General features: G+C 44.9%; 1 protein-coding gene across 1 annotated transcript in view; it reads right to left on the reverse strand.

The window, feature by feature from the left end:
- ME3 (malic enzyme 3) overlaps positions 1–15414 on the reverse strand; it is a 95154-nt gene that overhangs the window by 27268 nt on the left and 52472 nt on the right. Inside the window, 2 exon segments of the mRNA XM_034074353.1 lie at positions 3060–3221; positions 8441–8516. Of these exon segments, the coding sequence (XP_033930244.1) occupies positions 3060–3221; positions 8441–8516 (238 nt within the window).

Raw genomic sequence — 15414 nt, forward strand, 5'->3', positions numbered from 1 at the left:
TACTTACTATGCAGTGAAGGCCACCTCATACAGGTCTTCTACTAGAAGCTAGGACAATCTTTCTGTGTAAATAAAGTCAGAGGGATGTAATGCTTCTTGACTGCCACAGGAAACAGAGCTCTGTCTGCATCTGCATCTGCTCTACCAAAGGCTCCCTGCCAAGGTGCCTCACACTAGGTGAATAAAACTGACCTTGTGTGAGGAGTGTTTACTGCTCATGTAGTTCTCAGTTTTGCACTGAGGTTACCAGGAGAGCTGCTGACCATAAACAGTGCTTTGAGCAATGAAGATCACCTGAGGTAACTTGAAATGATGTGTCATTTAGCCATTAGGTGATAGCCCAGAACCAGCCAAAATGTTCCCGAGCTCCACACCCCCCTAGCACTCACCTCAGTTAGCTGCAGGTGTCAAGGCAAGGTATTTTGATACAACAGACTAGTTTAGTTTTTGGCTCCAGCTAGGAATATAAATCCAGGCTGTTTCTCCAACCAATCCAGCAGACGTTCTGTCAGGACCACTAATCCATCTAAAAAGGACTGGGTCAGCATGGAAATAGGACATATTTTGGGGAAAGTTCAAGGACAGGTGGGCCAACACATCTCTTAGTCACAGAAGTGCAACTCCCAGTTTCAGGAACTGAATCATCCACAGGAGAAGGGGATGAGCCATCTCAAACCTATTGTCCTGCAGCCATATGGCCCACAATATTTGCAGGTGTGCTAAAATCAGATCTGTTTCACAGTCACAGCTGTTTTCCCTTAGAAGGAAAGTTGAAAGAGTTTTCCTCCAAGTTTGATACATTAACTCTTCAGGGCCATAGAACGTATTGGAGCATTTCTCCTATGGAGTCAGGTTGAGGGAGCTGGGCTGGGTCAGCCTGGACAAGAGAAGGCTCCTTAAGGGGAGACCTTAGAGCAGCTCCAGTGCCTAAAGAGGCTGCAGGAAACCTGGAGAGGGGCTTGGGACAAGGGCCTGTAGGGACAGGACAAGGGGAATGGCTTTAACCTGACAGAACAGGGGAGACTGAGATGAGCTCTTAGGCAGAAGCTCTTCCCTGTGAGGGTGCTGAGGCGCTGGCACAGGGTGCCCAGAGAAGCTGTGGCTGCCCCATCCCTGGCAGTGTTCAAGGCCAGGTTGGACACAGGAGCTTGGAGCAGCCTGCACCCCGTGGCAGGGGTTGGAACTTGATGAGCTTTAAGGTCCCTTCCAACCCAAACCAATCCAGGACTCCATGAAACACTAAGCAGACCCATTTGCATCACCTCACTGATTGCTCCTACAGTGCCAGGTACTCTGGGACCAGTTAATGGAGAATGAACTTCTCCCATAGGCAAGTTGAGAAATGCCAAGCTCTGGAAAAAGACCAATTTGCTGAAATAATGTACAAAGTATTATGGACTGTCAGAAAGACAAGCCGGAACTGATGCTAGAAATATGACTACTATATTTAATCCATTCTACCTGAGGTTCCTGTGTTAGTAACACAGAGACAGACTGGATGCATACAAGATGTGTCTTATTTCTGCACTGACAAGTGAGTTTACTCCTGGGCAGGACGGTCCTAGGACATGCTCAGGCTTTGGTTAAGCTGGGTTTACGCACATGAGAAAGCCATTAAGTAAAGATATTATTTATATTGTGAGGGAATATGTTGTTCATATTGCTGGAAAACAGCAAGTTCTGTATCTTAATCCCAGATGTGGAAATTGTCTCCACAAAGAAGTTCCTGAACACGTAAGGTACACTTGATGTTGGGCAGAACAAAAGTGCCCAAGACTGATTCTGGGAGTCACCATCTGACCCTTGGAGATGCCTAAAAGTCATTGGTGCCATTTTAGTATCCCCTGGATAGTGAGATAGAAACAGATGGTCAGAAGCTTCTCATGGGAAGCACTTTCACCCAGGTCCCTCTGGAATGAAACTCCAGCTGGAAGGCTCAGAGCATCCAGCACTTGGTGGTGTCCAGACCAGCATGGAGGAGGAGGAAGAGATGAAGGAACCAAAGTCAAGCACAATGCCCTACTGACTGGAAACTCTAAGAAGTGAGAGATTGAGCCTTAATTCCTGCTTTAGCCTCAGGGGATCCAAATGCAGAGTTCCCACTTTTCAGGAAAGACCATGGATCAGGCTGAGATGAGCAAACCCTATATTCCACAAGTCCATGACAGGCCAATATGCTAAAGGGATAAAACAATCCTGGGAGAAGAGACCAAAGAGGTAATTGGGATTCTCATCCCAAATGCCATCCATGACCACTGATTTTGCTTTCTTTCACTTTTTTATCCAGACACTTGGGGCTGCAGTGAAAGAGGTGCAGCAGATCACATCTGAAAACATCAGCACTCCTTTCCTCATACACAAACTCAAAGCTCTTATACCCCAGATTTGTTATTTCTCTCCAGAAACACATGTCTGGTTCACTTGAGGTCAAGTGAGGCACAAGTACATTGTACAGCAATGGACAAGCCCAGCCCATCACAACTGACTATAGGATATTAATCTGAGCTTGAAAAAGACATCCCTTGCAGATGTCCATTCTGGCATAGCTGAGACGTTGTGCTTTGGCCTTTCTGAGCCAGAGTCATAAGGCAAGAATCCGCAAACAGATGGAGTCCTCTTGTCTGGTTATCATGTGCAGTGAAGTGTGCAGTCTGACAGAACACTGAAATTAATCATCCCCAAACCACCCACTGGGGATTCTCCACTTACTGGAACACAGTCACCTCTATGCAGACACCAGAACAAATCTGGGACTTCCTGTACAACATCTTTCAACTCACCTTGCCATGTTGCCACTCCAACTGGCAACACTCTGAGACTTCTCACCAGGGGACCACGAAGCTGTTTAGTGTTTATTTCAGTTCCCCATAAGAGCAAAAGTTTCTTTAGCATCAAACAGGAATGAAGCCTGCCCACTTCCCTGCAGTGCTGGTCTAGCCATCATCTCATCCTGGATGGCTCTGGCTGTGCCTCCACATTTAGGGACTGGCCTCAGTGAAGCATAAATCTCAATTCTTTCTCCCCCCTCTCCCTGTCAGATTAATGAAGAATGGTCTTACCTCGTTGTCTGTGCCAACATCCAGCAGGACAGGGAGACACTGTTGTGGGTGAACTCCACCACAAGCTGTGTACAAAGCAAGCTTCCCAACCGGGATACCCATGCCGTAACTTCCTAGATCTCCTAAGCCGAGAATCCTCTCTCCATCTGTCACCACAATAGCCTAGAAGGATCAAAAGGGACTGTTGTATGGCATTGCCAAGGCTCCAGAAACAAACCCAGCTCCACTGTCTTCACACTGATGCCATTTTGCAGTGACATTGTGCAATGGGTATTTGCTCTTTCTATGTAATGCTTTCTATGTAACTAGGCTGTTAGTGATAGAGGACTGTTCATTTTTTGGGGTAGGGATGATGTAGTTGATAGGGAGCTGCCTGCACTATGGGAGAGCAGCAATTCTGCTTACCAGCACTTCAATCATTTGTAGCAAAGACTTGTAGCATGACTTTTTGAGCATCCTCAACTGTATAACAAACATCACAAAAGAGATCTGCCTTTCATTTTTCCTCTTTTTCTTCTGGAAAAAAAAGGGCTCTGTACAAAAGCATTTGTGCTTCTGAACTGCATCTGTTACTGTGGAAGTAACAAGCTCCTGTTTTCACACTATTGTACAGTAGCTGTGGAGTAGCCAAGATGAGACAATCAAAGCAAAAATCACTATAAGTGGGTCCCTCTGCCTCTGATTCCCCTGACTGCAAAGTCAGCTAGTCAGAAGCCAGCAGCATGGGCAGCAGCATGGACTGCAGAGAGGCTCCCACATGATGCACTTAATATTAGACCTTTTTCCCACCCAGATGGGAAACAATAGCCATTTAACTCTTTGTGCAATTGACCTTTCGCATTTCAGCAACACCGTAATGTGCCACTTCACCAAAACCTCTGATCCATCATTTTAGATCTTATTATTGTACCATTTCTTTGTGACAAGAAGAGAAATAAAAGCCTGCTTAATATTGTTCATATCAGAAGCCTAAAGTTGGGCGATTCAACCCATACTGCACATCACTGAGAGCTTAGAAGGCAAGTGACCAAGCAGATCTGACTAAACTTCCCCAGTTTTAGGTGAACTGCTCCGTTTGCTGGTTTTGTCCCCAGGGTCAGGCACTCTTTAGGGAAATTCTGAACTCCAGTAAGAGCAGAAATACACTGGAGGCCAGTCCCACTGTGGGAGATGAGCTGTAAATACAACAATAAACCTCAGCTCTCAGCACTTGAGAGAACAGAGCGCTCACATCAAATGGTTCATCAGCCTGCAGGGGACTCGTGCACAGCCTAGCTTGGATTTCAAAGCAGAAGACTGCAGAGAAGCTCTTTATTTGCTGATCTGGCAAAGTTAAGGCTAAACTTAGGACATACATGTGTGTCCTTTCGTGAGAAATGAGAGAAAGGGAGATTAGAAGCTACAGATGTATTACCTTGGTGGCATCAAGATGCTCTGGTTTATTGCTGTGATGGAGAAGCATTTTGTTGTTTAGGAATGGGATAGACATCTTTCTTATTTCAGGAAGAATCATACTCATCTGTTTCAGTGTCCTTTCTTATTCAAACTATATACATATACCAAAACTATTTTCTCCCTCAACCTAAACCACTGTTTCAGAAATAAGCCTGAGGAGAAACTAGAGGTGCAGAGGACACATGCATCTATTTTGTATTTTACATCTATTTTGCTCTCTAGCAAAAATAACCCCCTCTGTTATAGTTTAACACATGATACATTTCAGGGTTGCAAAGCTCATAATAGAGACAACCAGTATGCAACAGGGGTTATTTTGACATGATCCTCCTATACATAGAATATAAAGTGGCTGTTGCCACTTTCTTGTCACTAAGTGATCCTTCAATGAAGAACCTATTCAAACCAAAAGGACTATACACTGTCCTTAGACTAGAGGATGGACAATCCCTGACATTCAGTCATGGCAGTAACACACTTACCCACCTCCATTTTGGAACTGTTTCCTGTTTTCCCTTCCTTCCTTTGCTTTTCCTTCTGAGTCAGTATGAAATGTTAGCAATGGGAAAGCCTCTTTTTGGGTGGGCTCCATCTGTTTGTGTGTGCTCAATTCTTTACCACACCCAGAGGATGCAATTGGGATGGAAGGCAGAGATGGGAATAGGGAAAGCTGCAAGGACATGAACTGCTCCAGGTTTATCCTGAAAACTGTTGCAAACTATATGAAAAGGACTTGAAATCCTAATGATGCAGAGAATATATAAATTCTAATGAATCAAAATATTTCTCTTGAGCACAGATCCCCTTGCATCCAAACAAATAAGTGATCACATGTGAGCCTAAAAACTGCTTGATAGCACTCAGATATCCATCAGAGAGGTAAATTTTCCTCAGCCTTAGATGTGCTGCACTCTGTAAGTACCAAAGCTCCTCAAAATAACCCTGAACAGAAGATACACCATGAGAGACTTTCATTACTGTCTCTTTCAGACAGAGGAATGGTTTCAGTTGTTCATGTGATCAGAACTCAACAAACAGGACTTTAATCTGTAGCTGAGCAGCACAGACCCTTCAAACTGAAGGGCTGGTTTAACAATCAGAACCTGTTTCCTGCTTCCAGCTGTGATACAAATTTTCCTGATGACTCCAGGCAAGTCTTTGGCTAAAGGTACAGGTTGGGTGTGCAGTTTAAGTGGGTCATTTAACTGATGGGGAGAGACAGAAGCCTCCAGAGTCCATCTCCTCCCTCCAGCAGCTGTTTTGGGAAGGGATAAAAGGGATATTTCCCTTTGAAGATGCTCATCTCTCTCATCACTGATCACTGTAGAAGTTCTCACAAGTCAAGATTACTGAGTCTTCTCCTGTGAAGTAAAGCTGGAAGAATTGGGGTTGTTCAGCCTGGAGAAGACACTGAGGAGACCTTATTGTGGTCTTTTAGTACTTAAATGAGGCCTATAAGAAAGATGTGGAAGGACTTTTAGCAGGGCCTGTTGCAACAGGACAAGAGGTGATGGTTTTAAACTAAAAGAGGGGAGATTCAGGCTGGATATGAGGAAGAAATCTTTTACAATGAGGGTGGTAGAACACTGGCACAGCTTGCCCAGGAAGGTGATGAATGCACCATTCCTGGAGGCATTCAAGGCCAGGCTGGATGTGGTTCTGGGCAACCTGATCTAGTTGAAGATGTCAGCGTTTATTGCAGGGGGGTTGGACTAGGTGACCTTGTAGGTCCCTTCCCACCCAAACTATTCTGTGGTTCTATGGTCACCAAGATGGCTCTGGACTATTGGCCATACCCAGGAACCTGGTTTTGCAATGCCTAGGTAGGAGGTGTGTGGTCCAGCAGAGTGATCCAGAGCACTACTTTGATCTCCATGCTCCTGAGGCAAGTGGCACTGTCAGCATTGCCAGTTCTCTGTACTGACTGCATGAGATCAGCATTCACGGGATGAGCTGACACTCTGCCTTGAGTGCACCAACAGAAAAAGCTACTTGGAAGGATGAATTTGAGCAGCCCTGTACAGTGTTCTCCTGAGGGGGATTCAAGATGCTAAGTGCATTTCTAGGTGGGCACCCTATGGAAAGAGAAAGGGGAGGGAAGAAGGGAGGAAGGAAAGCAGGGAAAGAAGGGCAGCACAGTACCTAGCATGACAACACACTTGTGTTGGAACAGAATATATAGTTTCTAGATTATCCTATTTTGAGATGCCACAATGCCATCCTATAGGATTCTCTTGCTTTAGCATCATGCAGAAAAAGAGTACCAGATTAGGGAACCAGAGGGAAAATTAGGAAGGGGAGGCATTGATGAGTCAGTCATCACTGATGATGCCTGTCAGCGTTCTATCCAATGTTTCTTCATGTCAGAATTCATAAGCCACCCTGGAGGAGACATGAAAACCCCAAGTTCCCATATGAGTATGTTCAGAAATGGCTTCTTGCTTGTTCTGCTTCTGGCACTATGGTTCTTTCAAAGCAGCCCATTTTCATCAGGAGGGGTAGAGGTGTGGCACACCAGATCTTGGCTGAGGCTTTGCTAAGCAAAGCAGAACACCCTTCCAGCCCTTCCAGGCAGAGGATCCAAGCCTATGACCCAGATTTCCCATTCCCACAGTTGCCATCAAGCTCTAATGAGGCACAAAGCAGAATGTGAGCAACAAATCCAGGTATTTCTTCACTGTCTTCAATGGGACTTATTGGTGTTTATGTTCAACCTTCCCAAAAACCTGGGTCCCTCCAGGGACTGATGTGCAGTGCAGGTGCTTCCCTACTTATCTCAACATCTCAAGTGTTCCAGTTCAGGCAGGGAGAAGCCTGTGTACACAGACACAAGGAACCCTGCAGTCCAAACCAGGGATGCTGATGAAATTAGCTGCCTTTGTAGTCTGGCAAATCTGGGACATAGATAGTCTGGATCTCTTCCATGGACCACTGCCCTTCCTATGGTCTGTTTTGGGTGCCAGAGTGAGCTGTTTCAACAACAGTCTCTCATCTTTCTGTGCCAGTTTCCCCATCTGCAAAAACATATCTATAAGCCATAATGAGTTCTGCTCACAGTCCCCTGTCAGAAAGAAATGGAAATACTGAGATCTTTGGATAGAGCAAGGACAAAATATCTAGTTTGCATCTGTTCTCCATGGTTCCAAAGACAAGGTTATAGGAATATGATTACTTTTTCTGGAAACATGTCAGATTCCTCTTTTTTTGTCCCTGAGAAATGGAAAATGCTTGCAAGGGTTTCTCAGCTGCCAGCCCTTTGTTCTTGGAAGAAACAGCTGATAGGGGACCAAATCTGTCAATAGCCAGGGAAATTCCCAGCCACATGTACTTTCAGACTGATGGAAGTGGGTGACTGGCAAGACCTGTCTTAAGTATTGACATCCCATGGTATTTCATGCCAGGGACTTCCCCAGCCCCAAGCTCTAGTGAAAAACACAAGATCACTTGTTGGGTGGGGTGTTCAGCTGCTGGATATCAAATATTATTTGCAGAGTTGCCAGTGTTCTGGATGCTGCATGACTCACTGGATTGGGAAGGAGTCCTAACAAGCAAGTCAGTTACAGAGATACCTTAAAGATGTGTCTTCGCTACATGTGTTCTTCAACAGACATATCTTATTTCTTCACTAAGACTGCTGTTCTGCACGAGTTCATTATCATGCACAGTCTTTAATGGCCAAAGTCCTGTTAATTCTGATAAAGTTGATCTTGACCATATACACACATGACAGAGTCTCTGAGGTCCAACCCAGAATGGAAACTGAACCTGAACTGAGTCCAGCTTGGAAACTCTGAGGAAGGAAGTAACTCTTCACTTGTCCTTTTAAATAGGCAATTCTGCAAATAATCCCAAGCAGTTTCAATCAATATCCCATTTTGCACCCAACTCCCTGTAATTTCCCAGTCCACAGAAGATGTGCCACATACCTTAATGTTTTCTTCAGGCCAAGAGTCTAGCATTGTTGCAATGTGGCCTTTGTCATGGATGGTGATAAACAACCCCCTAAGAAAAGAAAAGAAAAGAAAAATGAGCTTTGTAATAAAGTTAATAACTCCAAGATCAAATAAAACAGGTGAAACCTGAAAATGGAGGGAAATGAGCTGCTGAGCACAAAACCAGCAATTCACTGACATGAAAATGAGGCCTCAATGGGCTGCTAATGACAATTCTTATTTCAAAACACAAAGGCTCAAGGTCCTTAATAGCATCTTCATTCAACAGCCACCGGTGTGGCACACTTCAGCCTTGTGAAACATCTTGATGCTGCAAGGGCTGGAGCATCCCTACTATGGAGACAGGCTGAGGGAGCTGGCCTTGCTCAGCCTGGAGAAGAGGAGGCTGGAACTGTTCATGGCCACGACGGATGGGGCTTGGAGCAAGCTGCTCTAGTGGAAGGTGTCCTGCTGGTGGCAAGGGTTGGAACTGGATGAGCTTTAAGGTCCCTTCCAACCCAAACCAGTCTGGGATTCTGTGATTTTTGCTTTGGGAGGCAAACTGTCTTAGTGCAGAAGAAATTTCTAGTTAAAGTAACTGCTAAATGCAGGGGAGGCTGATGGTTTTACTGTAGCCTTGTTACATGTTCTTTCCTGGGAGTTTATTGTTGGCCATTCAAATAGTGAAAGCACCATCCTTCTCACCCAGTTACCAATGTCATAGATGTGGATGGGTACCACAGAGCTAGACATTTTGAGTCTTCTCTCTAGCCAACAGAACGCTGACTGAATCAGTATTGGCTCTAGCATTTGCTTTGACTGAAGCCAAACCTGCCCTTGCAACCCTGTTTTTCTCTTGCATATCTAACCTCAGTTTTCAACACCTGCAATCACCACAGGAAAACCACCAAAACTTATGCAAAAGGAAAGAGAAAATTGAATGTTTGGATGAAACCTCAGTGCGAAGCATTTACACACACAGTAGCACAGCTGATTGCACAACACAAAGGTCTTAAAGGTTTAAACATAAATGCCTTCTTTTGCATAAAATGAGGAACTGGGAGCCAGCATACTTGAATCACATTTTAGACTCATGGCTTGTTTTAATCTTCTTTGCTTCTATTACCGAAACCAATACCCTTAGCAGGGATTCTTCCAATACCCAGGACAATGCTATTCACATTGATTCACTCTTGCTCTTTCAGGATTTTTTGAAGCTCCTTTCATGCAGCACTAACCCCAAAGGAACAACCTTCTCCACACCTCTCCCATGGGAAATCACTTGTATTGCTCACAGCTCTCTCTTACCAGCACAAATCAAGGGCTCTAACTCAAGGGCTCCTCTTGGCAAGAGGAGGCACCCATTTTCCTTGTCTTCTTATCCCCTCACCAAAGCAGGAGCAGTTATTTGTATCAGCTGGAACAACAGAGAAATGCATCTTTGTTGCTTACATCCCTCCACTATTGCTCAACCCTAGGAAGTTCAGATCTGGACATGGTTTGGGGTTCTAGTGTGAAATATTAGGTAGAAAACGCTTGAAAACCATCTCCATTATAAGTCCATCCGAGTGATGAATAATCAAACATAATTGGGTTACTCTCTCTGGCAAAGGCTTCTCTCACAGGACTCTTGTAGGGGGCAGATATCTTCCCACAGTCAACTGTGGGATCCCTACTGAAAAAGCCCTTTACTTTGAAAAGAAGTGAACTGAAAGTGCTGACTTCAACAGTGATCAAATCACAATCACACAGAAAGATCAGAAATGCACAGAAAAGAAAGTAATGGTCCATTTATTCAGCATAATTCTTTAAAACCGTGCCCAGTAATCAACAAACTAATCATATCCACATGGTCTGTCTCAAAGGCAGTATTCACAGATGTCAATCTACATAAAAAAGGGGTACTGGGCTGCTGCCATTTACATTTAGAAAGGACTTGTTACTAACTGGGAATTAAAAGCATAAATTAGTAACATCATTGCAGATACTTCATGTTATGAAGTTTCCATACATAATAAAGACACCCATTAAAGTATGTAGCTGTGTGTCTTGCTCTGCCATTTCTTCAGTGCTGAAGGGTGCCCAACAGCTATTTAACCTTTGAAAGACATCCAGTGCTTGTAGCAGAAGCTGAAACCCACAGCTCTGTCCACCTGTGGTCCTGGGACTTGATGAAGTGCAAGACTTTCACTCTTCCTTCAGGCTATGCCACTGAACAGATCCCTGGTCCTAGCTTCATATATCCACTGGCAGCCATCACATTCATGGAGCAATTCAGGTGGACAATTGCTCTTTACTCTAGGCCAAACAAGATGGATTAATTTACACTAATAGACACACTAACTGCTGGTGTGCTCAACATAAAAAGGCCATGGAACTGTTGGAACAAGTCCAGAGGAGGCCACGAGGATGATCACGGGACTGGAGCACCTCCTGTATGAAGGCAGGCTGAGAAAGTTGGGGCTGTTCAGCCTGGAGAACAGAAGGCTGTGTGGAGACCTCAGAGCAGCCTTCCAGTATCTGAAGGGGGCCTACAGGGATGCTGGGGAGGGACTATTCATTAGGGACTGTAGTGATAGGACAAGGGGTAATGGGTTGAAACTTAAACAACAGAGGTTTAGATTGGATATAAGGAAGAAATTCTTTACTGTTAGTGTGGTGAGGCACTGGAATGGGTTGCCCAGGGAGGTTGTGAATGCTCCATCCCTGGCAGTGTTCAAGGCCAGGCTGGACAGAGCCTTGGATGCCATGGTTTAGTGTGAGGTGTCCCTGCCCATAGCAGGGGTGTTGGAACTGGATGCTCTTAAGGTCCTTTCCAACCCTAACTATTCTATGAGTCTAATGGTACCACCAGCTTTGGAAGGGAAGCCTTCAGAAGCAGAAAGGGTGATCCATCTGGGGAAAGTCCCACAAACTGAACTCACAAAGGTTTGCTGATGACTGAACAGGGAAGAAAATGCAGCCAGGTTTCTCTCAAAGGAACCCAGATTATAGGAGTGGTAATAAGAGGAAAAGCTTATTTGCGCCTTTGAGAACAGCAAGGTAGAACTCTGAATACTGAGAGGGACAGGCTGGTCTATGTGGACCAGTAGTAAATGAGAAACATCCAGGCTGCAATAAAATGAATTATCTTGGTGTTTTTTTTCCTGAGGAAAAGATGCAGCCTAAGCATTCTGAAGAATGACTGCAACCTATGCAACAGATTCTGCTTTTATCATCATGCCTCCTCTGTCTCAGTTGGGATTACAGTTGATAAATTGCTTCAGAGAAGCAAAAAGACAAGGAGGCAGGTCTCCATTAATCCCATTGAGGCTCAATAAAAATGATTCAATTAAAATAAACCACTAAGAAGATAAGTCATTTTGGTCATGTCACATAACATGGATGGGCACTGTGTGGGGCAAAGCACATAACCTGGTTTTCCACAACAGAAAACTCACCTGTGCCCAGGGACATGCCATTCTACATGGATTTAGTCACTGTATGGCTTTATCCCCTCTCGGAGAGGCAGCTACAGACCCAGTTACATGGAAACCAAACACACGTGCATGAGGCAAAACCACAAACAACAGAGCTGAGTGAAAATGAACTGCCCCAGCAATGTCAAGCCAGAACATACCACTACTTCTGGCTAAATAGTAACCTTCAGAGAGCTGTTATCCCTCAGAACAGGGAGTGCTCCAGCCTGCACTCATTAGGGTTTCAGGGCTGCAGCCTCCTATTATTCAGTCCATTAACATCACAGGTTTCCTTACAGCTGCCTTTAGTTAAGGTGAAAGCCAGCCTTGATTTTATTGTGCCACTGGGCATGCTGTAAGGTTGCAGGGAACCTTCAGGAAGGTTACAGCTTCTTAATCTGCCACTGAGGCAGTATTTCTGTCTTCACCTTGCTGACACCAGTGATGAATGATGTTCCTCAAGGGCTGGGACTGGGACTGGTGCTGTTTAATATCTTTGTCAGCAACATGAACAGTGGGACTGATGCACCCTCAGCAAGTTTGCTGATGGCAACAAGCTGTGGTGCAGTTGACATGCTGGAGGGAAGGGATGGGATCCAGAGGGACGTTGACACGCTTCAGAGGCTGCCAATGTCAGCCTCATGAGGTTCAACAAGGCCAAGTGCAAGGTCCTACACTTGGGTTGGGGCAATCCAACAAACACAGGCTGAGCAGACACTGTACTCAGAGTAGCTTTGAGGAGAAGGACTTGGGGGTATTCATTGATAAGAAGCTCAACATGAGCCACCAGTGTGCACAGTGTGCAACTGAGAACTGGGCTGCATCAAAAAGAGTGTGACCAGCAGGTTGAGGGTAGGGTTTCTCATGACTGTATTATTCTTCCCCTCTGCTCTTATCTGTTCTCTTCTGCTTTTGTCCCGGCTGAGTTCACAGCAGTACTCCATGAAAGCTACACAGTGTGTACCATGTGAGCCATGGCAATAATCCTGCTGTGGTGCTGCTCGGTACTGGGTAGATCTCAGCCATCCTGATGGCACCTGAAAGACCCACAATGAAGACAATAACAGAACTACAAGGCTCATTTTAGGAAGAGTTCGGGGACAAGGGAGACAGGGCACATGGGAGACAGGGCACATGTGATGCCTGGAGGAAGCTGTGCTAGATACTAGTGATGGCTTTTAGAATAACATTCATTTTAGACACTGGGGAAGGAATGAATTTTAACATGTCTCAGGTATTAGGAAACAAAAATATTCCTTAATGCTTTCATTCAATGAGCTGTTACTTCTTCCAAAAGGCAAAGTAGTGTTCCCCTTTCTGACCTTCCTGGTTAGCAATGCTGCCTTGTGAGCTGTTTCCCATTAGAAGGAACAGTGTACAATAGAGCCAGCAGTGCTGTCTCTAAAGCACTGATGTTTATTTACAGAGAATGTACAAATGCATCTCCCAAAACACAGAGGGGAGTGAAAAATACCCTGCAAGTTCTTTCCTCACAGCTCCAAAGCTCTCCTCACTTCTCTTCTATCCCTAAGGTCTCCCCCGAACAGCTTTTCCTTGGGAATGACCAGTGCTTTTGTGGCTGTGTTTGCAGCCCTCCTGGTGTGTTCTTGCTCCACTTTTCTAGCCTACTTCTGCCTCTGACATGCAATCAAACAGAAATCCAATGCAGTTAAATGCAATCAATCGCTTTGCTTTATCAAACTCCTTGTAAAACCTCTTTGGGCAGTGCTGTGCTCCTCTTACAGCCTTGGCCTGGTGTTTTGGACCCCAGTTACCTGTTTACACCTATACAATGAATGGCCTCTTTACATTTACCATATAGGGTTAACAGTCAGCAATTATATCCACCAGTTTTACAACACTGGTCAAAAGCCACAGAAAAAAAGAGCAGAACAGATGATGGTGCTGGATCACTGCTACATACACAAGCATGAAGCAAAAGGACACCACTCTTTGCTCCATGTGAATTTGCCTTACTAGCCGAGATAGGACTATATTGTATATCTACATCCCTTATTGAGGCAAAGAGACACTATTAGAAGGATCTCAAAAACTAATCTGACCCCAATTGAAAACCACAGAAAACCTCCACTCAATACTGCAGCTTTATCCTTCTCCTCCTCCTTCACTCTTCCCAAAGGACTACTCTCTGAAGACAAATATACTTGCTCCATAAGGCAGGAATGTATTTGCACAGCATTATCCAGTATTTACAGACACTGCAGTGGTCAGGCTTGCTCAGGTTTGGTGTTGAGCATGAAGAACACAAGAAACTGAACTGCAAGTTGCATGTTGCTGAACTGCACAATGATCAGTCCATCAATCTTGTTTATTGGATCTCAGAAAAGAAACATCAGTGGTATCTTCTTTACTGTGCTACCAGTCTTTGCTCTATATAATTCCTTGTTCCTGAAAAGAGAGAGTGATGAAGGGACGCAGATTTAAATAGTAGCTAAGGACCCTGTTCCCCCAGATATTTACACACTGCTTGTCATTCAACACAAGACAGGGTGCTTGCAAGAAGTCCGGCTCCTCGTGTGCATGCTGCTGTACCAATATGTGATGAACTACAAGACTAAATCATAATATGGCCACAAAACTGAGGCTTTGGTTTCATTTTCTTTCCAGTCCCAGTAGAAAGGAACTTCTAGTTCGGGTCACAGGAGTGAAATTTGCTCCACAAGCGAGGAGAGGATAAAGACTACTGAGTGAGTTAGCATTAGGTCGATGAATGTGCAATATTGACATCAGATAGGCAGGCATTGTGGTTCAGCGTTTTCATACAGATAGAAAAGGCTCATTCTCAGAACAAAAGCATTCAGGACTAAGGCTTAACGTCTTCACTCACAACCAGAAGGTGATGGAATCCTGCCCACATGAAAGTCCTTGAGTGTTTTGACTGAACAGGGCCTGGATTTCCCTTGGAAGGGGTAGGAAGTCCATGGGAAGCCAGTTCTTTAAAAAAGCAACAAACAAAAGAGATAAGACAGTTCTTTGCCAACATCCAAACCTGACTCTGAACAGCCACACTGTTGTGAGACAGTGGTGAGAAACCTTCACTGAGGTATGAGGAAAGGGCTCTGACAGGCACGGCACAAACTGACCTGCTGGGATCACAGCCATTGCCTTACTTAAAGGCTTGATGCTCTTGGAAAGCTTTGAGCAAGACTGTCTCACAGCAATGCTGAAGTTCAGGAAAACAAGACAAGCTGGCTGCTCACTGCATAAGGATGCTGCTGCACGCTGCTTTGTGCTCTGGAGTTCAGCTGAACCATGCTCCAGCCCCAGCTGACTGGTAGGTGTTTTGGCTGTCCAAGGCTGCAAGGGGGACATGCATGAAGCAGTGAGGAGCTGATGGGCTGGCTTTCACTGCACGCTAACCACAGCAAACTGTCACTGCTGTGCCAGAAGAACAGCCTAGAGGAGACACTCTGGATTAAAGGCCAGTCTGTGCTGGAGATGCAATAAAAGTGGTTAGAATAAAGCCCTACATTTGGCTTTATTTATTTA

This window comes from Melopsittacus undulatus, chromosome 2 (genome assembly GCF_012275295.1).
Source record: "Melopsittacus undulatus isolate bMelUnd1 chromosome 2, bMelUnd1.mat.Z, whole genome shotgun sequence".
In the NCBI taxonomy this organism is placed as follows: Eukaryota; Metazoa; Chordata; class Aves; order Psittaciformes; family Psittaculidae; genus Melopsittacus; species Melopsittacus undulatus.